The sequence below is a fragment of the Zosterops lateralis genome, assembly GCF_965231275.1.
Source record: "Zosterops lateralis genome assembly, chromosome: 12".
Lineage (NCBI taxonomy): Eukaryota > Metazoa > Chordata > Aves > Passeriformes > Zosteropidae > Zosterops > Zosterops lateralis.
Genome location: NC_139772.1, coordinates 19,595,021 through 19,622,560, shown reverse-complemented (window position 1 = coordinate 19,622,560; position 27,540 = coordinate 19,595,021). Strand labels below are relative to the sequence as shown.

The window sequence follows — 27,540 nt, the reverse complement described above, 5'->3', positions numbered from 1 at the left end:
GAATGAAGAAATCTTTGCCTAGTCATGCTTTGAATAACAGGGAGAATGTTAGTCCCACAAAACTAGCAATGGGATCCAGGAAACACAGCCATGTGGCCCATTCCTGGAGCTGTACTGGGATGCAGGACACATGGAGGTTTCCTGGAAGGTTCCAGGCACATCACCTTGTTCCCAAATTCCCTGATTTCTACAGTAGGGTAATTATGCTGAAGTCATTCATGAGGAGTGCTGAAATCTCTTGATGCTTCTGTATTACTGATGTTTTGCTGGCACTGTCTCTGTTGCAATTGCCAAATTGTTGCAGCATATTCACACAAGGAAATGCTGATGTTCTAGTAGTAGCAATGTCTTGATTTCTCCCACACAGAGTAACTATTCTGTATTTTGTCTTTCAGGTGAAGTTACAGAGGAAGAGAGGAATCTCAGCAGAACTCTGATGAAGTACTGGGCTAACTTTGCTCGAAATGGGTAAGAATTGTGAGGTTCATGACAGATATTGCTGCTTTGCACTGACTCTGTGGGGAATTAGCTGATTTATTGATTCAGTCTTAACTTGTGTGATTGAATTCCCCTGTGACTGAAAAGGTCACACACTCTCTCTTTCCTCTTGCTTACAGAAATCCTAATGGAGAGGGTCTAGTTGAATGGCCATCTTACAACCTAAACGAAGAATACTTGCAGATAAATCTACAGCAAAAGAAAGACAGAAAATTGAAAGAAAAGAAGGTAGAATTCTGGAAAAAAGTGATCCTTGAAAAGACAAAGAGCAAAAGCATCCAGAACAAGAAATTTAAATTAGAGTTATAGTTTTCAGTCTAAGCATGCACATAATATGCAAACTAATAGGATATTAAGAAATTAATTGAAGTATATTTGAGGGGAAAATTGCATTTCCCTTTTTTTCAACTTTTCTTCACAGTTGTCATACTTGCAATTATTCACTGTAATAAATTCCAGTTGATCCTCACTTGTTAAATACCAGACTTCCCCAATGCTCAGGTTTTTCTGTCATTCTCCCATGACTGAAGACAAAATGTAGCAGAAACATTGTTTTAATGAAGTGAAATCAAGACACAATTTGTGAGTAAGACTCTCTTGATGCCAAGTTTATTGGTTGTACAAAAGTTTTGGTGTGGTGTAGATACAGAAATGTCCTCTGTGGAAAAAAACTGCAGAATGTTCTGCTTTGTCAGTTAGTTTTACAACAGAGACGAGATAGTTCAGATTTTTGTGGTATTTAATCTCTAACAGTAGTGCTCGAATTAGGATTTCTCCCAAATCTTAGAAAAGGGAGAAAATTTCCCCAGTGCCTTCAATTCTTTGCTTTTAAATTTAGTTGTAACTCCTCTAGAAGGATTAACATTTGTTATATGCTCCTCTTCTGTATGCAGACAAGTGCAGTAGAATTGACTTCCTAGCACAGGGCAGCACTAAAACTGAATCACAGTGGAAAATGTCAGAAGATCTTACTCATTTCTATGGAGAGATAAGCACTGTGATGCCCTTGTCTTATCCCAGAGCCCTGCTGAGCTGAGATTCACAGTGTCTTTAGCATGTGGTAAAGCTGTCCAAGCTTCAGAGGCTCTAGCTCTAAGTTTTATATTCTGTAGTTTCATTGAATCCTCAGCAGGGGCTGTAATGTTTATCAATTTATTTTTTTTTCAGCTATTGAAGTCAGGAGAGGTTGCAGTTCACTAAAGTGCAAAGAGGCAAAGGTCATCATGTGGCAGGATTTTTTGACTTAGGCCTTATTCACTGACTGAGGGCAAAATCTCTTTAAGTTAATGCCAAACAGGATTGGAGAATTGTACTCACTAGGTGTGTAGCACTGACCTCAGATTTACAAGTCCAGTCTGTGTCACTGGGGTAAGACTGTCCACATTTGCAAAGCATATTGGCCATGCTTGCAGATCCACCCAAGTATCTCCAGACAAGGCTATAGGGATCAAAAATCCCTGGTTTTGTTACCTTCCTGTAAGTAAGATGGGCAGTGCTTGCACAAACTGGTTTGCACATGTAATATTTTCAGAATGGCTGCCTGTCTAGGCCTGTGGATAGGATATGTGCTGAGGCTTTTTGCAGAGTGACTACTTGAGAGAGAAGTAATGAGTAGAACAAAGACTGAAGAGAAAAGCTTGGAAACTGAAACAGTAATGAAGAGGAAAAATAAAAGGAAAGTAAATGGGAAAATACAGAGTTTAGTAAAATCAGCAGAGATCGGGAGAGAGAAGGTAAATTGGTTTTGGAAATCAAGTTTGTTACAGCAAAAGGAGAGAGCAGCAGGTGGAGTACAGGGTATTTGGCTTTGCAGCCAAAGACCACTCCTTGGCTTGTGGGTCACAAGAGAGCTGAGGTCTGAATGGCCACCAGTGTGGGAGCTGAGCCACAAGGAGGGATTCTTGCAGTTCCACCTGGCATGGAAACAGTTTTCCCTTGCCAGGAACCAAAGCAGCCCAAGGTAAGAGGAGACAGTGAGAGAATTTACAGCAGCACCCAAGCAGGCAAACAGGAGTGCAGAGTTTAGTGCTGTGCAGTGCTTCTCAGGTGCCTCAGAAACCTTCATCACACAGATAACTAATTAGATTATCAAAAGATAACTTATTCTCAGCTCCATCACTGGTACCCCAGGCCCCTGTGCCATTAATTGCATTGGACAATGCACACATCTCTCATTACTGTATAGACTGCATATTCAAGCAGTGCAGACTACTCCCAAACCAGTTTTGTTGACCTTTAGTGTCACTCTTGAGAATCAAGGCAAAAACTCTGCCAGGGAGCACCTGTAGAGCCACAATTCATTGTAATTCTGCACTAAAGATTTTGTCCTCGTTGTTTCCTCAGCAGCTCAGATTTACAGCGTTTCCCACGTCCCAGGGCACACTGAGCACTGGCTGTGCCCTCGGCCTCAGCAGCTGCACCCCAGCACAGCCTGGCAGGGTGTGCAGGGCACTGGGGCACAGCTCAGGAGCCACCACAAACATAGCAAAGGCTGGAGACACAGGCTGCACTGCATGGGGTCACCTGCAGGACCTGCCCATGGTTTGCTCTGGGAGCAGCCAGGTTAAAGTTGACTGGGGTTTATCTCCAGGAGCTGTAAATCACACCAGTGCACACACACGGAGGAAGATTTGGAGTAAAGTACACAAGCAGCATGAGCAGCAAAGTGCACACCCACAGCCACAGCACTCAGGATTAACAGGGGCATAACAGATGTGCTAAACTAATTTCAAGCCTGTGGATCTTGTAACCCACGGCGCTGTAAAGAGAGGTGTAAGGAGGAATGGATCTGTAGAAATGGAGCACCTCTCCTGTGGAGACAGGCTGGGAGAGCTGCATTGTTCAGCCTGGACAAAGGAGGGCTCTGGGGAGACCTTAGAGCTCCTTGCAGTACCCCAAGGGAGCCCACAAGAAAAATGGAGAAGGGGCATTTGCCAAGGGCATGTAGCAACAGGACAAGGGGGAATGGCTTCAAGCCAATTAAGGTAACTTTAAATCAGATATCCAGAAGAAATTCCTCCCTGAGGGGGTGGGCAGGCCCTGGCACAGGGTGCCCAGAGAACCTCTGGCTGCCCCTGGATCCCTGGCAGTGCCCAAGGCCAGATTGGACATTGGGGCTTGAAGCAGCCTGGGACAGAGGAAGGTGTCCCTGCCCGTGGCACAGGGAGGGATGAGTAAAGCCTTGAGATTTCTTCCAACCCAAACCATTCTGTGATCATATCATAGGATTCTTTGAAATGCTGTTTCTGAGTGCAGAGAATTCCCACAATCTGAAATTGCAAAACTGCCTTTCTGCAGCAAGGGCTACTGAGTCAGGAAAATAAAAAATAAAAAATAATAATAAAAAAAAATTAAAAAAAAAAAATAAAAAAAATAAAAAAAACCAAACAGGTGGGGCCTAATACTTGCATAAAACCAACACAATATCTTAGTTAGTGCAGGCAGAAAATCTCTATTCAGCTACTCTCTTCTATCCTTTTCATATCATCTTTCAATTATGAAATGACTCAAAATAAATCCTCTGCATTTTCCAGAGGCATTAGATATAAAGTTACCACCCAAATGTCACCCTTTAAGGTTGTTCCCACATTACAAATGCTCCCAATTCTTCTCTTTATTGTTGTAACTGTATTGCAACACTATAGCAAGCGTCCCTGAACACAGAGAACTGAGTGACAGGTGCCTCCTGCACCCAGCAGGAAAAGCCGAGATTTTTTTAGGATCGCTTCTGTCACAAAAAAATACCCCTTTATGAGAATAAAAGTCACTCAACTTTTCCTTCAGTAAAAGTACACGTTTCAGGCATATAGGTTTGGACTTGGCTATGTTGTGTTTCCCACACTGAAATGTTAATTCCCAAATGGAGTCAATGTAATAAAGCCGAATCGAGGAGCCTTCCTGCTCTGTGCAGTGCAGGCTGAGGAACCCTCCCGTCCGTGTCCCAGCCGGGGCTGCTGCAGCAGCAGGACGGCGCTCCCGGGGAACGCAAGGCTGATCCAGAGCATTCGGGAGCCCGCTGTGCCCGAGATTCTGGCAGGAAGGTCCGAAAGGAGCAGTGGCGAGGCAGCAGGAGCCCCGAGGGGCGGGAGGGCTGCCCGTTCCCGAGCCGAGCCCGGCAGTCCCGGTCCTGGCTCGCAGCCCGGGCACTCCCTCGCCCCGTCCGTGTTCGCCTTGCGTAAGGCGGCCCTGGCCGAGCCTATAAAGCCGCAGCCTGGGGGGGTCGGTGCCAGCGGCACCATGGCAGCTGCGAGGGACACGGCGCTGCTGGCCTGGATCCTCTTCGTCGGAGCCACGGCGCTGGTGGCGGCAGGTAAACACCGGGGCTTCTGCCCTTTGGTCCCTCTAGGGCGAGAGGCCACCTGCAGCTGCCTCCCGGTGCCACCCGAGAGCTGGGCACAAACCTGGGCTGAGCCGGGCACAAACCTGGGCTGAGCTGGGAACAAACCTGGGCTGAGCTGGCACAAACCCTGGGCTGAGCTGGCACAAACCCTGGGCAGGACTGGCACAAACCCTGGGCTGAGCCGGGCACAAACCTGGGCTGAGCCGGGCACAAACCTGGGCTGAGCCGGGCACAAACCTGGGCTGAGCTGGGCACAAACCTGGGCTAAGCTGGGAACAAACCTGGGCTGAGCCGGGCACAAACCCTGAGCTGAGCTCGGAACAAACCCTGGGCAGAGCTGGCACAAACCCTGAGCTGAGCTGGGAACAAACCCTGGGCAGAGCTGGCACAAACCCTGAGCTGAGCTGGGAACAAACCCTGGGCTGAGCTGGCACAAACCCTGGGATGAGCAAGGAAGAAACCCTGGGCAGAGCTCAGCACAAACCCTGGGATGAGCCGGGCACAAACCTGGGATGAGCAGGAAACAAACCCTGGGCAGAGCTGGACACACAAAGCACCAAAAAGTTCATTTCAGTTTTTAATCTGCTTTCCGCCATTTGTCTCACTTGCCTTCTTTGTAAAGAGCAAAATCAAATCCCTGTCCCAAAATCTTGCCTGCTGAGGCTGAGCAGCCACAATACCACATCTGTAATTTGATAGTAGAACGTTCACACAAATCCTGAAATGAATCTTGCACAAAGGTTACCCGGATTTGTTTGTGCCAGACTGTCTTTAGGTATGTTAGAAGCTTTTTCTTTTGGCTGCACATGCCATCAAATGTGTGGAATATATTTTCTCTGTTCATTTTCTTTTCTTAACGAGAGCAATCTATGGGTTTTTTATCTAACAACCCAGGGGGAAAAAAAAAAGATTAAGATCTCTATGCAACCACTAATGTGTGTGGGGTAAGACAATACATATTATGTACCTGAAGGAGATTGTACATAGAGACCAACCAAAATGAAGGCTGAAATGATGTCAGCTATACTGATTTTAAAAAGGTATTTAAAAAGTGTGTTAGAATACATTAGTAAATCTAAATCTAAATTTTAATGAGTAAACAGTAGTAATCCAATCAGTAAAATAAATTAGTAAAATTAGTAGAGTTTGTGGAAGATTTATGTATAAAAACCACCTGTTGAAGTAAACAAAAGGAGTATATTTAAGAAGCAAATCCAGCAATTACTTACAAACAGACCAATTATGTGGTTTTGTGCTCCTGTCCCACAGAACCACCAGAAGCAGAGACCAAATATGGGAGAGTCCGAGGGTACCAATTCCAAGTGGACACAGCTGAGAGGACTGTAAATGTCTTTTTGGGACTTCCTTTTGCCAAGCCTCCGGTTGGATCACTGAGGTTTTCTCAACCCCAGCCACCTGAGCCATGGGAAGGTGTCAGAGATGCCACTTCCTACCCCCCAATGTAAGGCCATGAGAAAACCACTGAGCCTTTCAAACTGTTATTCTCTGTGCAATTCCATGACACTGATGTACATGCAGGGCCAGCCATAAGGATAAATGCCTCGGTGCCCTCTCCTTGCACCTGCAGCTGTTCCACTGGATGCATTTCTAAAGACACACGATGAGCTGCTCTCTTTACCAAAAGCTGCTGGTTCAGGGGCATCAGTGATGGCCTGAGATGGAGCAGCACTTTACAGATCATGCTCTGGCTTAGGAGCACTTGGCCAGCACTTACCAGTCACTACAAACCTTTGGAGCAGAGACAGAAAGAAGCTGAGGACACGTAGGAATACAACATTGGGGAAAAAATGCAGAGTCAAGTGCTTAAAAGGGCACATAAGAAATGCAGAGCAATTCTAATCTATGTTGTAAATGTCTCACTCCCATTGTCCTCCTGCCCTTGTTTAGTGTCTCAGGCTCAATACCTACCATTGCAAGATAAAATGGTCTTGGAGATGTAAAATGATTAATTTATATTTTCCTTGAAGTCATTTATAGCCATATGTATTTGCTGATATATTTCTGTGATACTGTGAAATGTGCAAAATTATATCTGCATGTCACTGTGTGGCTTTCTTTTTCTGCATGTCCCACAATGGCTTTCTTTTTACAGACATCATTAATAGCAGGTCAATGGAAGAAAATATATGAAAAGCAAAAAAAAATAGTATGTTTGCGGTTGCTACCAGTCTAGAAATGTGCAGATCAGTTTCTGGTTGGCCCTTTGTTGTGGAAGTACAAAAAAGCTTCTCTTCATCACTTTCAGGTTTCATTTAATCTATTGCTTGTTGCTTTTTCCTTTATTCAGGTGTCTACAGGACAAAGTACTAGGACAGTATGTAGCAGACATGGTTACCAATAGAAAAGAGAAAGTTCCTCTTCAAGTGTCTGAGGATTGCTTGTACCTCAATGTGTACACACCCGTTTCTACAGGAAAACAGGAGAAGCTGCCTGTAAGCAAAATCCTTGTAACACCTTGAGCAAAATTCTCAGACAGCAAACCTCCAGCCTATGCCATGGGCAGACATGCAGGGGCAGTTTTGTAGTGCTGATCAACTGACATGCTTTGCCCCAGCAAACATTAGCTGAAATTCAGAAGAGACACAAAATCCCAGTTTACAAGTAAACTTGTATTGGTGTTTCAGCTGAGCAGGGCTTGATTTAATCTAAATGATGTGTCCAAAGTCACAGGGCACTGACACGGTGGAGGTATTTAACAAAATCAAGGCCATCGTGTAGACCTGCAGGCCTCAGATTCAAAACATTTCTACAATTTCTGATATATATTCTGAACAAATCAGGAGTGAATCAGCACAAAATATTATATCTTGGGTTATATTTAACTTTTATCACCGGGAGCTCATACCTGTGCTGGGTTGATGCTGTTTTTCTCTTTCCAGGTCTTAGTATGGATCCATGGAGGTGCATTAGTTTCTGGAGCAGCTTCATCATATGATGGCTCAGCATTAGCAGCCTTTGACAATGTGGTGGTTGTAACAATTCAGTACAGATTAGGTGTTGCTGGATATTTTAGGTAAGATGGTTGATCTCAGTTTGTCCTGAGTGATTTCCAAAGTGATGTGTTCAAAGCCTTTATAAAGAGAAGTGCAGAAGACTTGCTTATGCAAAGAAACATTTCTGAACTGCATCTGCAAGAGCTGGGGACAGTTTCCAGTCCTGAGGCAGCTCCCAGACCTGTTCTTGTGGACTTTCCGAGCCATTCATTGGTCTGTTGTGTAGAGAGGTTCTCTGTAGAGAATGCAGATGCTTTCTCACTCCACAGATTGTCTTCTCCTCTGCCTTTTTGCTTGCATTGAGCATTTAAACCAAGCTGTTCTCTCCCTGCAGCACTGGTGATGAGCATGCCCGAGGTAACTGGGGATATTTAGACCAAGTAGCGGCTCTTCAGTGGATTCAGGAAAATATCATACATTTTGGAGGAGATCCAGGATCTGTCACTATCTTTGGAGAGTCTGCAGGAGGAATCAGTGTTTCTGCTCTTGTAAGTTCACAGGAATAGTGAATTTCAATTACAATGGGGAAAACACCCTCCATCCATTTTCATGCGGTATCTGCATGAGAAGTCAGTGAGAGAAAAGGGAAGGTGTTACAGTGACACAACACGTGGGTCTTTGATACAACAGCAAGGCAACAGTACAGCAAAACAATACAGATTTTGATTGATAAAAATGTGTCATTTTCATACTGAAATGTTGTAGTTAAGTAACAGAATGTTGTTACTCATCTGCTAAGTTCAATACTGGTTGGTTTGGGGTTTTTTTCTATGTAAAAACCCTCCAAGTCTAATCTCATGAGAAAACTTTACCAAATGTTGTGGACTTGTCTTGACCATTTTGTGTTTGCTTTGACAGTGACTTGTGCAGAGTGGTCGAGGTGAATAATCCTGGTAGCTGAAGTTGCCCTGCAGTTTGTGACCCAGTGATTGGTTAAAATCTCTGCTCCAACACGGAGCACATTGGCTGTGACCCTCCCCTTCTGCAGTCCCTCACCCTTGGTACACATCCCACAACCAAAGCAGGGCTCATTGTCCCTGCGGTACAGATCCCAGTTCCCTCTGGCCAGAAGCTCTTCATTGCCCTTCTGCAGCACAGCCAGACTGCCTTGGGCACACTCAATCTGCCCCTGGCTTGCAGTGTGGTGCCGTGAGGTGCTGGAAGCAAAGTGCAGTGGGAGGGGAAAGGCAGCTGAACTCCTCATCCCTGCCAGCACTGCCCAAGGCCTTTGCACAGCTGGACTATGGTCAGAGGCCACACAACAACACTCTGACCGCAGAGTGGTCACTGAGCTTTCAAAATGTTCCAAATGGCCACTGCTGATACTGAAATCCACAGTCACTGGGAGAACACAGTGCTTGTCATGCTTGTTCTTGCTTCTTCACAGGTCTTATCTCCCCTGGCCAAGGGCTTGTTCCACAAGGCCATTTCAGAGAGTGGTACAGCAACCCTGGGCTTGTTCACTGACCAGCCTAACAAGGATGCACAAGTGGGTATCTGTGGTTATTTTAATTACTTCTTCCAGAACATTTTGCACATCCTAAACTGTTCAGTCCAAAGTATGCAAACATGTGGTTTTTTTCTTCTGAAACAAAACAGTCATTAAAGACAGTATTTCTGTGTGCAAATTGAAACATCGCGGGAAGAACTCCACAACTAATAATAGTTGTTAGAGTAGTGTGTATTTATCGATGTCGAGATGCGTGGGGAATAATTTCACTAGACACGGATACTCCTCCTGGGAACTTGCCCTCCTTCATATTCTCTGAGGCTTTAACATATGCATGACATTCCATGGACTGTCTTCATACATATTCATTCCCTGATCCCACCCATCCTCGCTTGGTATGGTAATTAACTCCACACTCTTCTGGGCATGCTCAGTCTTTACTGGTGGTAGTCACCAGGCCATGTTAGTGGTCTTCTTTCATTCACTTCTTCACTTTTATCTCTCCCATGTGTGCTTTGGCCTTCTTGGCTCATTTTCAAGGGAACATATCATCTTAGAGTTTGTGGACTTTTATCTGCGCCCTTAGCCCTGTTATTTTGTTGTTTTGGTTAGTTTTTCTAGTTCATCTTCTGAGTATGCCGAAGGTTTCCCATACTTGTAGTGTTTAAATATATGTTAAAGGGTAACAGACACAGTGTTTGATGTTCACTAAATGCTATCTCATATATTCTAAATACTACTTAGAATACATTCTAACATACAGTATATGCTCCTTAATCTACTATAAAGGATCAGTTGGGATTCCTCAAATCCATGCCTCACAAATAGTACAAGTTTAATGATGTTGCTTTTCAAACACCCAAATATCCACAAAGAGAGAGGAATGAAATGTAAAGCAATATTGTAACATGTAGTGTCTTCAAGAAAAGTCAACCCATCATTTTTGGCTGGAAAATGATATCAGACCCTGAATACTCTTCTCTTCCCCTCCTATTTGATGCTTGTAGTGTGCAAATAACCAAGACTTTCTTCAGGGGTTTTTTTTGGGGTTTTTTTGTTGTTTTTTTTTTTTTTTTTTTTTTTTTAATTTGAGAAGTACTGGCTTCCACCCCTTTCTTTTCTCTTCAACTACAAGGAACAATTCCCAGGAACTTGGAACCCAGGACATGAAAAGAGACAGCTCTCTCTAATGACAGCTGTTGCTCCAGCCAAAAAGACATCACCAAGACTGGTAGAATGTGCTTTCTGCTACCCTGCACATGGTTTATTCTCTAAGTCCTTCATGTCACCCAGCCCTCTCAGCACAGCATCTCATGGACCAGAATTGTCTTAGAATATTTCTCTATCAAAAAATCCTGGAGGCAGAGGTTTTCTCCTTCTGCCAAGCCCGTGATATGAAGGACTGTGAGGGCTTCCAGTGCCCTCCCTCTGGAGCTGGGACAAGCCAGACTCCAGCAACTTTGGGCAGGAGCTTGGGCTGCTCCTGCTGGACTCAGTGTCTCACAGAGCCAGATAGAGGAAAAGTTTCCAAAACTGTTTGTTTTCACTGCTTGCAGAAAATTGCTGCTCTCGCTGGCTGTGAAAAATCCAGTTCAGCTGCAATGATCGAATGCTTGAGAGGAAAAACACAGGAAGAACTAGTACAGATAACAGAGAAAATGGTAGGTGAAATGATGCTTCTTGCATTTAAATGACATCTCAGACTTTTTCATAACAGAGAATACTCCTTGTGTGCTGTAATATTAGGAGAACCTGAAGTGGATGTAAAATCTGATTTTCTTCACTTTCTCAGACATGACAGCACTGCAGATCTGCACCAACACCTCACCTGAAAATTGCAAACAGGTTCCTGCCCTTCCATTCTGCCTGCACTTGGAGCTACCTGTGGTTTGCTGTTGTGCTCTGCCAGAGCAAGGAAAAGAAAATGGCACAGATTTTTCTGGCGGACCTGAAAATCAAATCACATATTATGTCCTAGTTAAAAGTTCATATCACAATGCTTATGAAACTTATGCCTTTGGCACTTCAATACAGAAATTCGCTTTTTCCCCCACTGTTCCACACACCCATGGAGATATTGAACTAAGATGTAAATATACATAATGGCTTCTGTTTCATTAACATTAGAAATATCTTCATAGATTCTCCTGCCTAGTACAGAATATTTGTTAGAGAAATGTTAAGATGGCTTTACCATTACTTCTTGTATTTTTCATTTGGCTTCCCTTAGGAACTGCAGTTAAGTCTGAACTTCTTTTAGAAGCAAAATGAATGCATTAATGAAGCTTCCTTTTTCTGTTTTCCCCATTTTGTTTCAGGATTCCTTTTCCATCAGTGCATGTGTAGATGGTGTATTTTTTCCAAAGAGTCCCAGGGAATTACTCTCTGAAAAATCAATCAATGCAGTCCCATACATAATCGGAGTAAATAACTGTGAATTTGGATGGATAATGCCAATGGTAAGACACTTCTAATGTTGTTATTTACACATCATTTTGTAAATAGAAGCTTTTTTAGTAAGTATGATTCTCTGTATCACACAGATGATGAAATACCCTCCTTTCGTGGATGGTCTGGATAAAGATGTTGCACGTCACATTTTGCAGAGCAATTTAGTAGTATTCATTAAGGTAAGAGACCATTTTCAGAATAACCCTGTGCTGCTTCTTCACTGGCCAGGCTGTTTGTACCCCTGGAGGGACATATTGCACAGGGAAATGCCATTGTGCTGGACAGCTCCCTGAATTGGGGCAGAAATGGGCAGAGATGTGCTGCATTGCTGTTAGCTCTAATGACTGAGAACACTCTCTAAATTTCCAGCCCAAATTGCCCCTCTTCTTAAAAAGGAGTTCTGTGGGAATCCAGGAGTGATGCAGGACCTGAACAAAGGTCTCTTGGGATATTTTAGATACCCCCAGGTTATGCAAGACATGCAGAGTTCCAGCAGGTGTGACAGGAGGCCTATGGGACACACCCTCCTAAAGCAGTAGCTGAGCCCTGGAAAGGAAAGCCTGAGCAGTTTAGGGTGCACTGACACCTACGTTCAGGTTTCTTGAGGTTTTGTTTCCCTGTAATTTACAAATCTCTTGGCTCTGTGGTGCCTTTGTGCTCTCCTGACACGACTCTATAGAAGAGCACAGATTAAGAGGTAAGAATTAGGGACTCCATAAGCAAGGCCAGTACTTGCAAGGGATCATTCAGTGACACAAACATCCACCATGAACTTAGAAATGCAGAGCCCAGGCTTGTTCTGAATGGGAGAAATGATGGTGATCTACAACAATCAATGGATTTTATGACATCCAGCAGAACTTCTCTGCTGTTATGAAGGCTGTTTCCGTAGAAAGGAGAACAGTCAGCATCACTGACTGCTGTTCATCTAAAGGTGTTTGATCCTTAGATCTTGCATCCCTCTTTTCCCCAAGATCACCTGTACCCGCAGCTGTGTAACTTCAATCCTGAGCTCCCAGCCACACTCTGACACAGCTGAGGATCTTCTCTGAAAGGTCATGTTTGGGATTAGCCAGGGATGTGCAGATGCCACACTCACTCACTGCAGTTACTCCTTACAATTCTCATCATCATTTTAAGTACTTTTTATTGCCGTTTCAGGGTATTACATCTGAAGTTGTTGACAGAGTGTACAAGGAGTACATGGGGGATGCAGAAAGCCCTGCTCAGGTCCGGGATGGCCTCCTGGATGCAATAGGAGATATGTATTTTGTCATCTCAGCTGTGGAAGTGGCCAGATACCACAGAGGTAACTCAGCAGCTTCAGAACAACTGTGAATTCTGTCTGTGGCTGCTGTGGACAGTGTGCAGCAGTGTTCACTATGCAGAGAACTGGAAGTGTTTTCATTCAACCAAAGCAGTTTCTAATGAAACTTGGTCATCTTTGGAGCAGGTATTTTCAGCTCTCAAACTAGCACTTTTCTGTATCCTCTAGATGCTGGCAACCCAGTCTACTTTTATGAATTCCAACATCGACCAAGTTCACTGGAAGGTGTGGCACCAGAGTTTGTAAAAGCAGATCACGGAGCTGAGATTGCCTTTGTCTTTGGAAAACCATTCTTAGCTGGTGATGTATCCATGCTTGCTCCATATTCCTTATAGAACCTCATTATTACTCATTTTAATTACTTCAGATCTTTAGAATAGAATTCTTCTCTAGTAAGCAGTATAAATATTATAAAGATAATTCATATATTATACGCATTAATATGAGCAAAAACATTTTCTGTCTTCAGTAGTAGATGCTTTTCATTACATGATTCATCTGCAGTTCTCTCCTAGGAAAAACTCCAGCAGCTCAGAGCAACAAGTAGAAGTGCTGCAATTGATACAGCTGATACCAATGATTTACTTTCTAATGTGGCAGTTTCATCTCTCCCTTTGCAGGAGATGCTACAAAGGAAGAAAATAAACTTAGCAGAACGGTTATGAGATACTGGACCAACTTTGCTAAAAATGGGTGAGGATCACAATGCTATTTACAGCTCAAGTTTTGTCTGTGCTGCCCAGAACACACTTACCTGCCCAAAGCAGTCCTTATACTTTCTAGATTTTTCCAAGAACTTTGGCAGAATTTAAGATAAATATTGAAGCAATTTCTCTTCTTAATGGTTTTTTAAAAGAACCTGCAGACACGAAAAGAAAAAAAATACTCTAAAACCAGAGACTCCATCTGCCATGGAGTTTCAGATCTAAAATTCATGGTAACTGTTACATTTTTGCTGTTCCACTGATGAGCATTTTCATAAAATACTGTCCATTTATTCAGGTACCAGAAGCACATGACCTGGGCTCCTGTTGGTTTCCTGAAGTGCTCTGAACCTGAGCAGCCAGAGAGCAATGGATTGACAAATGGAGAGCTAACCTCTTGTATTCTTTCCAGAAATCCCAACGGAGAGGGCTTGGTCCATTGGCCTCAGTATGACCTGGAGGAAAAATACCTGGAAATAGACCTGGAGCAAAAGGCAGCAGAGAAACTGAAAGAACACAGAATGGAGTTTTGGGCACAACTCATGGAACAAAATCAGACTGGAAGGAGAAAACATACAGAGTTATAAGAGCTGTGCAGGGTACAGCTTTTACAGTTTGCTTTTAAAACCCAAAGGGAAATGAAACAAATGGAGTTTTTCAGGATGCAGAGTGAGGATCACCTTCAAACTCATTGTTGTGTAATCTGCTGTTGTAATCACAGAAAGGAGAGAAATGAGTGGCAGTAAGAATGTTTGTCAGACATCAAGAAATGTCAATCATTCGAGGTCCAAAGATACCATAGCACCTACTCATTCAACATCAAAACTGAATAATGAGGTGGGAATAGGCAAAGGAATTGAAATCTGTAAGAAATACGCTATATAGAAGATACAAGAAGTTCCAGACTATTTTATAGGCTTATTCCCCTCTTCTTCCAGAAGAGCAGGGTAAGTTGTCTGTCCTTCCTAGAGCCTCTTTCTGCTTTAACTGGAAACAGCTTGGAAACAGCAGAGCATCCATCAAAATACAACTGGGAGGTGGGCTTGACATCTCACAAAAGTGGACAGAAAGTCTCCACTCGTTTTATTGTGCTGTGAATTGTTACAAATAAATGTTGCCTTCATTTTTTGGAGCTGCCTTTTCTTTCCCTTAACTGGCAGAGGCTGATTCTGAGAGGTAAAGTCACACCCGAGAAGCCAGAAATGTGCCCAGGTTCTTTCTTCCTCCTAAATGGTTTCAGGCAGGAATCTTTCAGGTTTCTGTGCAGGACCTGAGGCTTAAGGCTCTTTCACAAACTCTTCTGGGCTGTGACTGTGTGTCCTTGAACCCTCCCTGGCCAATTCCCGGTCCAGTGGCTGGAGGGAGCAGGCAGTGCTGGCAGGACAGACGCCCACGGAGGCAGAGGGGGGTGCAAAGGCTGGTGGTGTTCCCTGCATGTTGTTGGCTCAGCATCACCAGAGGGAAGATCTGACATGCAGAGCGTGCACCCCCAGCCTCCCACAGCTGTGGGATGGGTCAGGGCACACAGGGACTGGAAGGGCTTTTCTTGCCAAGTTCCAGGACAAGCAGGATACAAAGGGATGTGTGGGAATCCAGGAAGCCAGGAGAGCTCTCCTGCTGACCATAAACAAACCAACAGCCCCACTCTAGCTCCCCTTTAACTGGTGCCCAGCTCCCACATCCCACAGCAGTCCAGGGGAGCTCTCCAGGGACAGCCCAAGCTCCTGCTGCAGGTGGTGGTGACCCGTTGGAGGTGTCTCCCCCTCACCTTTGGGTTCACTTGCTTTGGCACACCTGTGCATCTCAAACAATGTGACCTGCACCACCTGCCCCCCCCCCCCCCCCCTTTTGTGCATCTTCCATAACTTGTGAAAACCACCAGCTCTTGCAATTAGGAACAGCTAATTGCAGCAACCATACTGCTAGTTCTGTCACACATTTCTTACCCCTTGCCTTGTTTTGGTCTGACACAGCCTTTATGTCCATTACTGGGGTGTATGTTGAATCAATCTGTCTGTCCTTGTCCATTCACAAAAATCCTTCTCTTAACAAGGCAGAAGAAATCCTGTGTGTTTCGGAATGCAAAGCCATAAGTGTAACTCCTGTGGAGAAGGGAAGTGTTTTAGTAGGCTCACATGATAACAAAATACTTTCTGACGGTGTGAGAGGAAGTGTTCTGTCCACCTGCGGATTTTAAACCCCAAATATAAAGACTGGTACACTGTCAAACAGCTGAGAAAGGAATAACATCACAGCCACAGTGCATAGGTGTTGCAGTGCCCTCTCAGATGCCTGCCTCGGCCAGCCCTGACACTGCGGCAATCCCGGGGCTCTTGATGCCTTCAGAGCAGTGCTGCAGCTTAGGTGCAAAGCAGAAGAAGGAAGGGACTCTCCAGAGATCCAGCACAACTGGGTTTATTGCAGGAAGGACCTGCTCTCAGGGTGGTGCCTCAGAGAGAGACCCCAAACCACTGGGAGCAACAACTTATAAAGGGAGGTGGGTTCAGGGGTGGAGCAGTACAAAGAACCAATAGAGAGAAACTGGGTAGTGGCTCATGGGGTGACAGTCAACTGTAGAACAAATAAGGATAAAACAGGGAGGGGAACTCCCAGACCCTGACCAATCCCCTGAAGCCTCTGCTGGAACTTTCCAGACGTGGGGTGAGGCTCCAGGGTGACTGGCAGGGCCGGCAGGTTACCTGACCTATGATTGACAATTGAACAAACAAAGGAGGAAAGGACCAACTAGTAGAAACAGGAGGGGGGTACAGGGGACAAACCATTTCAACAGGAACATAGCAAAGACATTGCCATTAACTTTTACAACTTTGCCCAAGAACCCCCACATCTCCCCCTTTTATTTTTTATTAAATGAGGGATTAGGAAGAAAAGAATTGAGGATGTGGAGCTAGGTATTCGGAGTTCAGGTATAAGTCACCAAACCAAGGTTGGTTTGTCGGCCACTGCTCAAATGGAATGGGCCATTGTCCATGAGCCTCAGGCCTAAAGTCCTCAGGGTCAGGTTCTTCCTCTCCTTCTTCTGCCTCTGGAGGAAAGTCCTGCAATTCAATCTCCTCCAACGGGGGAGGCGTCATCCAAACATTATTCCCGCTAAGGGATGAGGTAGCACTGGTGATAAGTCTCTGGGTCATTTTTCGGATCACACCGAAAGCGATGGCGATCATCAAAATTAAAAGTAAAACAAGAAGTCCGGATTTCACCACCAATCTCACCCAGCCGAGAGTTCTTAGTCACCAAAGAGTTGGTCAAACCAGTCTTTTGTTTCTTTTTTAATTTCACCAACTATATCTTGTATCTTGCGAATGGATTGTCGCACGTTTTCTGCTTTCGATGACAAATTAAAGCAGCAAATCCTTCAAACTCCTTCCACGTATGAGAGTGTAACAACAGCAGATAGTCAATTGCCACCCTGTTTTGGAGTGTTGCTTGCCTCATTATTTCTTTGTCGGATAGGAGGCCAGCTAAGGCGTTGGTTGTTAAATTTGCTTGTTTCGCCACCCAGCACTCCAATTGGCCTAATTCACTTATGGCTTTAGCAATGGCACCCAGGGCAAAAAAACTGTGGCTGCTGTGACCTTGGCCCGGAACCAATGCACAATTTCTGAATTGCAGTCCGAGTCGAGATTTGCCAATTCTCTTTTTTGGACTGGTGCATGCTTGGAAGAATTTTTAACAATCCAATCCATAATGTGAGTCTTATTGGGTGTGAACAGCTTGCCTAGGGTACATGGGCCTCTGATCAGACGAAGGGGGATGCCCGGAAATGCCCTGTCACCGCAAATTAGAAAGGTCCCGGTGGGAAGGGAAAGGGATTTTTTACTGCCTGTACTGGCCATCTGCACATGGGCAATAAATTTGCACCACACTCCAGCCCAGTACACATTTTTACCTTGTGTCATTGATTGATAGAGTTCTTTTTGGTCTGAAGAGGGCGTGAACATAAACTGAACACAAAAGTGGGCAGGGGAGGAACCGAGGAGAACCAGCTCCTGCAGCTCCTGGGGTAACTTGGGAAGTTGGGATGTCCACTCCCTCCAAAAGACGAGGGGGTTATTGGCCGGGCCTTGTCTACTATTGATTTCAGTAAAATGGGACACATGGCTGGGCTTACGGTTGTAGGTGGTTCTCATCTGGAGAAGAGGAGGGGGAAACTCTTTCTCCTGATGCGGGATCCCCACAAGGCAGGAGGACAGAGGGTCCTTGGGGGAGGCCTGGGACAGGCAGATGTGATCCTGTCCCATGGCCTGTGCGAGGGTTCTCTAGACGTTTGCTTTGGGTTGTGGGACAATCCACAGCATGGCCGGTGGTAAGAGGCACAGAAGGATGGTAATCTGTGCCAAAAGGACTGGTGCTGGGGCACACAGATGGAACATGTTGATGGCTGGCATGGGACCTGCAACTCAAAGAAAACAGAAGAAATTACGAAGAGATACTCAGGAATGGGAAGAAAGGGAGGGAACCTCTCACCTTCCGGACCGGACCTCTTTGTTTTTCTCCTCCAGGACGCACTCCTTACCTGAAGGTTTTTGCCCCCTGAGACTTTGGGAACGTAGGGCCTCACCCATTTAGATGGCACCCACCGAAGCCCGGCGGGCGTGGAGACGCAGGCATACCCGCGCCCCTAAGTTACTAAATTGTAAGGACCCTTGGTCTGCAAAGTCTCCGGATCCTTGACGAGGACTGGAGGCCACTCCCGCTTCGACAGCTGTTGAGTGGCGTATAATGGGCGGATTGAGAGACTTGAAGGAACAATTAAAAAAATTTAAGGTATACAGCGCCCTAGCCAAACGAATTTGTGGGGTTTCCAATTTTAAAATTTGGGTCTGCTGGCTGAGGACTCTCTTGATGTCCTGGTGAGTCCTCTTCACGATGGCCTGACCTGTCAGAGAGTGGGGGATGCCAGTCTTGTGTTCCACTCCCCATTGCTGCAGGAAGCTGCAGAACTCCTTAGATTTGTACCCCGGACCGTTGTCGGTTTTCAGAGTCTTGGGGATGCCCAGAAAAGAGAAAGCCTGGAGTAGGTGTTTGATTGCACCCCCAGACTTCTCCCCTGTGTGGGCAGAAGCATATATCGCACCCGAGAAGGTGTCCACGGAGACGTGAACGTACTTGAGTCTCCCAAACTGGGAGATGTGCGTCACGTCTGTCTGCCACACCTCGTTGCTGCTCAGCCCATGGGGATTGACCGCAGCATGCATAGTTGGCATTGCATGTCACTGGCAGCTGGGACAAGTCGCCATAATGGCCCTGGCCTGGTCTCGGGTGATGTGGAGCCGTCTGACCAGACCAGGCGCATTTTGATGGAACAGTTGATGGCTGATCCTGGCCTGCTGGAAGATGTCAGGCAGCGGAGCTACCGCAGCAGGGGCAGCGAGGGCGTCAGCCCTCCTGTTACCCTCCTCGATAAACCCCAGCAATTCCGTGTGCGACTTCGTGTGCATCACGTAAAATGGATGCTCTCGGTGGGAGATTACCTTAACAAGCTTTGAAAGTAACTCATAGAGAGCCATGTTAAACACTTCTTGCAACACCAAGTGTTCTGCCCTGGACACTACTCCGGCAACGTACACCGAATCTGTAACTAAATTGAACGGTTCAGAGAACCTCTCCAAGGCCCTGACGATTGCGGCCAACTCAGCAACCTGAGGTGATCCCTCCACCTCAGCCACATCTGACTCCCACCGCTGAGTTTGAGGGTCCTTCCAAGTCATTACTGACTTATGGGATCCTCCGGACGCATCAGTAAAAACTGTCAGAGCTTCAAGAGGTTTCTTACTCTGAACACTCTCAAGAGCCAATTGGAATTGAGCTTCCGAATTAAAAGTTTTGTGGGCAGGCCGATGAATTGAAATTTGACCTGAGTAACTGTCCAATGCAAACTGCAGGGCTTCGTTTTCTTTAAGCAGGTGTTCTAACATGGCCTTAGTAATTTGGCCCAATTTCAGCCGAATTGGGATGTGAATACACTCGAAATCGCAACCGGCCAGTTCTCTAATCCGGACTCTGGCCTTCCGGATTAGGTCAGCCATCAATTCTTGTGGCTTCATCATCCTTTTGGACCGGTGATGGCTGAGAAAGACCCATTCTATAATGAGAAGAGGATCTCTCCCGCCTCGGTCCTTGCGGGATATGGTGATAACCCTTTTGTCTCACTGAAAAATGACCCCATGTAGGTGTGGCAGATTTCCCAGGATGATAAACCTGAAAGGCAAGTTGGGGTCACAGCGGCTTGCCTGCCTCGTGGACATGATGTGTTGCACTTTCTCAAGTGCCTTCTGTGCCTCTGGGGTGAGTGACCTAGGGGAACTCAGCCCCTCTCCCTCTTTCAATAAATTGAAAAGACGCGCTAGGTCTTCAGTGGACAGACCTAGCCAAGGCCTCACCCAATTCAAGGTCCCACACAGATGGTGAACATCTGCAAGAGTCTCTATTTTTGTTTTGATAGGCAATTTTTTGTGGAACAATGGTCCGCTTACCGATTTCCAGCCCTAGGTATTTCCAAGGCGGCATCTTCTGAATCTCTGACTCTTGCAGCTCGAACCCTGCAGCAACCAGTGCATTCACTGTAAGGTCGAGCGCGTAGGGCCAGCAGGTCGTCGTTTGGGGCGCACACAAGTACATCATCCATGTAATGATGAATGATGGCCTGGTGTGCGGCTGCAAAGAGAGGGGACAGCAGGGAAGAGATATACCACTGGCAGATCGCAGGGCTGTTTTCATGCCCTGCGGCAACACTTTCCAATGGTATCTGTTTCGCGGGGCCTCTCGGTTGATATTAGGAACCGAGAACACAAACCGCGGAGCATCGTCAGGGTGTAGTGGAATTTGAAAAAAACAGTCTTTAATATCGATAATTGCCAGATTCCAATTTTGTGAGAGCATGGCTGGGGAAGGCATCCCTGGTTGGAGAGACCCCATGTCTTCAATCATGTCATTTATTTGCCTGAGGTCCTGGAGGAGCTGCCAGCAGGTCTTATCTGATTTCTGGATTACGAACACTGGGGAGTTCCACGGCGACATGGTCTCTTCGATGTGGCCTTTTCTTAACTGCTCCTCCACGAGCTCGTTCAGCACCTTCAATTTTTGTTTAGAAAGTGGCCACTGCTCCACCCATACTGGTTCGTTAGTACGCCAATTCAGTCTCTGAGTGGGGCGCTTGTCAGTGACCGCAGCCCGAAAAACCTGGGGAGGGCCGGGTATACCATTTGTGACTCCCCACTGGGCCATGACGTCTCTCTCCCACAGGGGTGCTTTGTAATTCAAAAAGAATGGATGGACATTGGCCAATTGTCCATTCAGCCCTCAATTTGTACCATACTCTGGGACCTCTTTGCTAATTGCAGCTCTCCTACACCCTCAACTTGCTTAACAACGGGTTACAGAGGCCAATGTGACGGCCACATCCTTTCAGAAATGATGGTCACATCTGCTCCTGTGTCCAGGAGACCATTGATGTGTGTGGTCTCTCCGCCCACCGACAATTTGCATTTCTTTTTAGGCCTGTTCTTATCAATTGAAATCACCGCATTTACTTGAAGGCCTTGTGTTTCTCGCTCTTTTGGAGTAGGAATCAGCTGGGCTACTACCTGTCCCTTGTCGAGATAGGTCGGTGGGTGTGTGCAGCGGAGCCAGAGAACTAAATGCTCGGGGTCAGAGGTCATCTTCCCCGGAGCTATTTCCATCTCTGGCAGCGTAAACTTACAGTCCCCAACGACGACGTATTCTCAGCCAATTAGTTTCCAGGTACCTCGGTTCCTTGCGACTGTTGCGGTGTGCCAGTTGTCGTCTCTCAACCACAGCGCCCTCACCAGGGTTAAATGAAACGGCACCTGCTTGCTGGTTGTCGTCAACGATGTTTCTGGAAGGAGCAAAAAGAGTTTGGTCAGTTCAGACAAGGATCTCTCAAATTGAGGTTCTTGCGTCAAATTCGGGGAATCGCCCTCTGGGTCAGGATCCGGTGACAAATCGTGGATTTCCACTGGAGGTGAAAAAGATTGGTTAGTGCTGTCATGTCCGGTAGTTGTCAAATCTAGTCCCCTTTTTCCCATTCCTCCCTCCTTAGCTCGGGCCACCCGCTTGTAGTCCGCAAGCGGGGTGGCCTCGCGCTCGCCACCTAGTTTTTTCGTGGCTTAGGTGATACCTTTCCTCCAGTTCCCCCTTGGGTTCCACCCCCTTGACTGTCCCTGAACTGCTGGAACTGTTGTTTCAATGGGCAGGCATTCCACCAATGTCCTTTCTTTCCGCACAACGCGCAGGGTCGGTCTGCAGGTCCTTGAAAGGACCGCTTCCTTGACTGACGTGCGCGGTGCCGATGCTGGTGTGGGCACCTCTGCTGTCGAGACTGTCCTTCTATCTTCTTTTCTTCCCAGGCGCGCGGATGCCATCATGGGTAGGCGCTTGGTTACAATCCACAAGTGATCTTCCAACTTTGGAGGAGGCATTTCCAGGAGGGTGTGAATCACCGCCTTACATTTTTCATTTGCATGAGTATATGTCAATGATTCAATCACTTCTTCCCGGGCGCGGTCCCCATTTTCTTGTTGTTCCACGAGCGCTGTGAGGCGCTCTATGAACAGGTGGTAAGGCTCGTTTGGGCCCTGAAAGATCTCTAAATAATACTGAGAAGGACCGGTTATTTTCATCTCAACAAACGCTTTCTCGGCTAGCTCTTTTACTCTCTCCAGGACAGGTCTAGGGATTTCTGCTGCTTGCTTCTCAGCAGTCGCCCATTCGCCCTCGCCCATGAGGTGTTTTAAAGTGATTTAATCCCCATTAACATCAACCGCTGTGGCTGGATCTTTTAACAGGCTAGGGAGAGCGTCTCTTAGGAGCTCTTTCCTAGCAGCCTTCCACAAGACGTATTCTGTCTTGGAATGGAGGCACTTGAAAAGATGCTCTAGATCGAACGGGACAGCTACTATTCCAGCCAATTGGGCGTTTAACAGTCCCAAGAAGTATGGACTATTGCGCCCGTACTCCTTGAGCGCCTTGACCAAATCCTTTACCACGTGTTGGGACATAGCAGACCAGGTGATGTTGGTCGTGTTCCCACCCCTTGTTCTCCAGTATGTGACCGGAGCAAGGGATGGGATCTGGGGACTCTCACTTCCGGATCCATGCTCTTCCTCTTCCGATTCCCAAGCATGGGAACCGGAAGAATGGGCGTGGGAACCGGAAGGAGAAGGGCGGAGCTTGCGGCGAATGGGAGGGGTAGTCTGGGACTCCGATGACATCACTTTGGGTGTTGGTCTTGGGGCGGGGCGGTAGGGAGGAGGAGTTTGGGAGGAGGGTGGAGACCGGAACTGGTGACGTGAGGGAGGGGTTGAGGGAGGAGTCGGGGACAGGAAGGGGTTGGTAGGGGAGTAAAAAGGATTATGGGGAGAAGAATGGGAAAGGGCGGGAAGGGAGGACAGGGAGGACGACTGCGCCATGCAGTCGCCGCCATTTTCCAAACCAGGGCTGGAGGCGCCATTTTGAGTGCATTCGCCCCCAGCCAAACTGAAATGAACACGGGGTTTTTGGCTAGGATAGGAGCGGGGAAGGGAAAGTCCTCGCATAGCCTGGCCAGGGCTATGCAGAAGCTCCCAGGCAGTTCTCTTTAACTGACCCAGGCGGGGAGACATTCTAAAGGGATGAGGGCTGGCAGGCTGGGGTTTGCCTGATGAACCCTTTAAAATGCCTTTAGGGGAACAAGGGGGTCGGGGAAGATATGAGGGAGAACTGGGAGAACAAATGCTTCCAAGGGATTGCCTTTTCTCCACTCCCTTTAGACTACTAACTGCAGAATGTAGCTGCTGTGCCCAGAATAGGAATTTTGCTGCCTTTTCATCTCCTGAGGTGGCCAAATTTGTAAATTTAGAAATCACTGCATCTCAATATCGGGGTTCAGTGACTGCCTCAGGAGTCGTTTGAGGGAAGTGGAGGAAAAGTGTTTTTACAAACTTCTTTAATTTTCCCCTAGAAAATTTCACTTTGTTAACTGTGAAAACAGCAACACAATATAATACACTTCCTTCTAAGCGGCTGAAAGCCTGACACCCATGATCTTATTACTCAACTGCTCCTTCTGACACCGCAGGAACAAAAATAGAAAACAAAATTAAAACAGCACTAACAGAACTCAAGTCGGGCTGTATAGCCCCCGCCCTCGAGGTGCTTTCCAACAACACAAATTTCCACCGACCTAACCTCACTTCCCACCCCCGGGGAAGCGACCAGTGGACTGAACAAAAAGCAAACCAAACTAAACAAACGAAAGCTCAGCACTGAGCCACTGACCCACAAAAGGAGGGAGAAAAAAAACCTCCCCCCGTGGGGTGCGCACAAATCGAGAATTCCCCCCGAGGCAGAATCACCTTGTGCTGGCTCCCTCGAGACCTCAGCCTTGTGAATGGAAATGGGGTAAGGGTCGCCCCCCGTGGAGCTGCCTGCTTACCCTCACCAAGGCTCCAGTGCTGAATTGCCAATCTGTGATGCCAAGTCTTTGTGCCAAAGGAGACTTCTCCAGTGCTCGAGAAGCTGCCCCCTTCACCCTACAGGAGCGCACCTGAAGGCTGCTACAACTGGAGGTGCGTGGTGTGCTGAGGGTCCTCACTGTCGGGGAATTAGATCCACTGGAACGAAGACCGTCCTTGCCAGACTTCCTCCCAAGTCACAGCGTCAGCCCCCACGCTGCTACAGCTCTCTCCTGCTCTTGGCAGCCCCACGTTGGGCACCACTCTGTCGCAGTGACCTCTCAGATGCCTGCCTCGGCCAGCCCTGACACTGCGGCAATCCCGGGGCTCTTGATGCCTTCAGAGCAGTGCTGCAGCTTAGGTGCAAAGCAGAAGAAGGAAGGGACTCTCCAGAGATCCAGCACAACTGGGTTTATTGCAGGAAGGACCTGCTCTCAGGGTGGTGCCTCAGAGAGAGACCCCAAACCACCGGGAGCAACAACTTATAAAGGGAGGTGGGTTCAGGGGTGGAGCAGTACAAAGAACCAATAGAGAGAAACTGGGTAGTGGCTCATGGGGTGACAGTCAACTGTAGAACAAATAAGGATAAAACAGGGAGGGGAACTCCCAGACCCTGACCAATCCCCTGAAGCCTCTGCTGGAACTTTCCAGACGTGGGGTGAGGCTCCAGGATGACTGGCAGGGCCGGCAGGTTACCTGACCTATGATTGACAATTGAACAAACAAAGGAGGAAAGGACCAACTAGTAGAAACAGGAGGGGGGAACAGGGGACAAACCATTTCAACAGGAACATAGCAAAAACATTGCCATTAACTTTTACAACTTTGCCCAAGAACCCCCACACATAAGCTACATTTAATTCTTACATTATGTTCCAAACCTCATTTTCTTTCACAGCTTTAGCATTCATGGTCACTCGGTAGAGATTCCCAGCTACACCTATATTTGAAGAAAGTCTTAGCAATATATTTACTGATAATGTTCAGCAAGAACTGCTGCTATTTTGTTTTTCACATTCTGTCAATAAAAGCCTTAATCTTTTTTTTTAAGTATATTAATTATCCATTGTTATAAACAAAATAGCCAGATCAATAATCAAAAGCAAATTTTATTTCACTACAAACAGTGATCATGCAAAGGCTACAATAAAAGTACAACACTGATCCCAGGATCGTCGTTGGATGAACTTGCGGTCAGCCTCTGTCACACTGACCCTTCCCCGTTCACAAATCCGACTGCTGAGGGGTTGGTTTATATACAGTTTATTTTCCCTCAGGCAGGGTTCCTTTGTGCACTTTTGCTCAATTCACATATTCATGTGTCTTTCTTGGGGACTTCTGTTTTCTAAAACTGCTTTTCTGGGCAGAAGCAGAGCTTGATTAGATTTTCTAGAAGTTGGCATTGGGATGCACACTCCTGATAACTCTGATTGTCTTATCTCAGATGCATATCAGGTATCAATCATCCAGGTGTGGTCCAGCCCAGCCCTCCTGACAACCCATCTCCATCTGCAGCAGTTTTTCTTTGCTGCAAATTTTTATTTCTTTCTTGGAACCACTCGTGCTTTTACAGTTGCAAATCATCTTTCCCTGGTAACTGCTTGGCAGTTCTCAATCTTAGATTTTATTTTTTTTTTTAATTTACAAGCAGGAATTACTTTATACCAATATTACACATGACAGCCCCTCCCCTTTTATATGAACATATTAATTTGTGCATTTATAGATCAGTCTTTTGCCTGTGTCCCTTCTGAGCAAGATATTCTTAGTGGATTATTCTAGGCAGCTAGTTACCTTAACCAATTCTTCCCTTATACCCATAGTGCTCCCCACACCTTCTAGTGACAAATGAAAACAACAACAAAAAAAACCCCAAAAGAAACACATTTATAGAAATTTCCCTAATCATCTTCCCACGTGTTGGAATCGTTCTATTCCTCTTGGGACATTTCACAGTATTCCTGATAGGTTATGTTTTCTTCCTTCATGTTCTCTTCAAATTTAGCTAAAGCCTCAGCAGCTTTACTTTTCTTTCCTTTTTCTCCTAGTGCCAATATCTTTGATGTTTTAGAGGTTTGGCCACCTCTTTCTAGTGCAAGTTCTGGATCTGTAGGCAGGGTTGCTTTCTGCATGCCTTGTACTACAGAGTATATCAATCGAATGAAGCAGGGTATTAGACAGGGCAAAAACACAATGCTAGCTATGGAACATAAGATGAAGAATGCTACCTTTACCCACCAAGCTCCTTCCCCAAATAATTGATCCCACCAGGAAGCTTGGAGGATAGAGTTCCATTTTTGCACCGGCACATGGGCTACCTTCTTTATTTCAGCTGCCAGACTCCTGATGGTCTTTCCATAATCATCAATTTCTATGCAGCATTCAGACTCATTGAATTTTCCACACACACTTCCCTCTTCAGCTAACAGATAGTCTAAAGCTATGCGGTTTTGATACACATAAGCTCCATTTGGGAATGTTGTCTGGCTAATAATTCAAGAGCATCCGATGTGTGATTTGACACAATTTCTACTACAGCTTGAAGTCTGATTAACCCATTCAACAGGTGGATTGGGGTCCTATATCCCCAACTCCTATCATGGGCCCAACTTGCTGGGCCATAATATTCTATTATTCTTTCTACTGGCCATTCCTGCTCCCCTCCACCTTTGACTCCCTCCTGCTATGGGAAGTTCTTTCTTCAATCCTCATTTCTTCCTGTTTAATGTCTCATAAAGGGGGACTCCCAATAAACCACTCCCTGACCTGGGTAGTGTAAAGAAGAAAGGCCACATCATTCCCAGAGTAAAAGATCCTTTCCACTTGTGGGGTAACTCACTATAAGCTTTCTTACCACAGATCCATTATATTCCATCTGGAGGCTTCCACTTTATATTCACATTCCTTGGGTCCTTCTAGTAATCTCGTAAGTTTTCCAAAGATTGGTAAGGGCTAGCTCCAGAACTGTTATGCCAGCGCAATCCAGTTGAGTCAATCCACTCACAACCTTCCTTTTTTATCCAACTCCAATACCCCGTCGGGGGTTCAGGTTGCCAAGTTTTGGTTTTGTTGTTTGAATTCACTGGCAAAGTGGATATACAAGGAGTGTACTCTCCTACTTCAGTGTACTCTCTCCCTTCTCTACTAATACAAATTATCCTAATTATTCTTTGATCTATAATCCACCCTTCAGGTCACTGCATTGGAGAAGTGTCTGTGTCTCTCTGCCTCGGCCAGCCCTGACACCTCAATAGGAAAGGGCACAGGTTGGTAGCAGGACGA

General features: G+C 46.1%; 1 protein-coding gene across 1 annotated transcript in view; it reads left to right on the top strand.

Annotated features, from left to right (window-relative positions):
- The window catches only part of LOC310914059 (uncharacterized protein), a 58,306-nt gene that overhangs the window by 8,653 nt on the left and 22,113 nt on the right, over nucleotides 1–27,540 (top strand). The window contains exons 12-19 of the mRNA XM_083869956.1: nucleotides 396–468; nucleotides 618–800; nucleotides 4,443–4,807; nucleotides 6,107–6,299; nucleotides 7,146–7,290; nucleotides 7,738–7,871; nucleotides 8,186–8,339; nucleotides 9,239–9,340. Of these exons, the coding sequence (XP_083726082.1) occupies nucleotides 396–468; nucleotides 618–800; nucleotides 4,443–4,807; nucleotides 6,107–6,299; nucleotides 7,146–7,290; nucleotides 7,738–7,871; nucleotides 8,186–8,339; nucleotides 9,239–9,340 (1,349 nt within the window). The remainder of the gene's footprint in view (nucleotides 1–395; nucleotides 469–617; nucleotides 801–4,442; nucleotides 4,808–6,106; nucleotides 6,300–7,145; nucleotides 7,291–7,737; nucleotides 7,872–8,185; nucleotides 8,340–9,238; nucleotides 9,341–27,540) is intronic.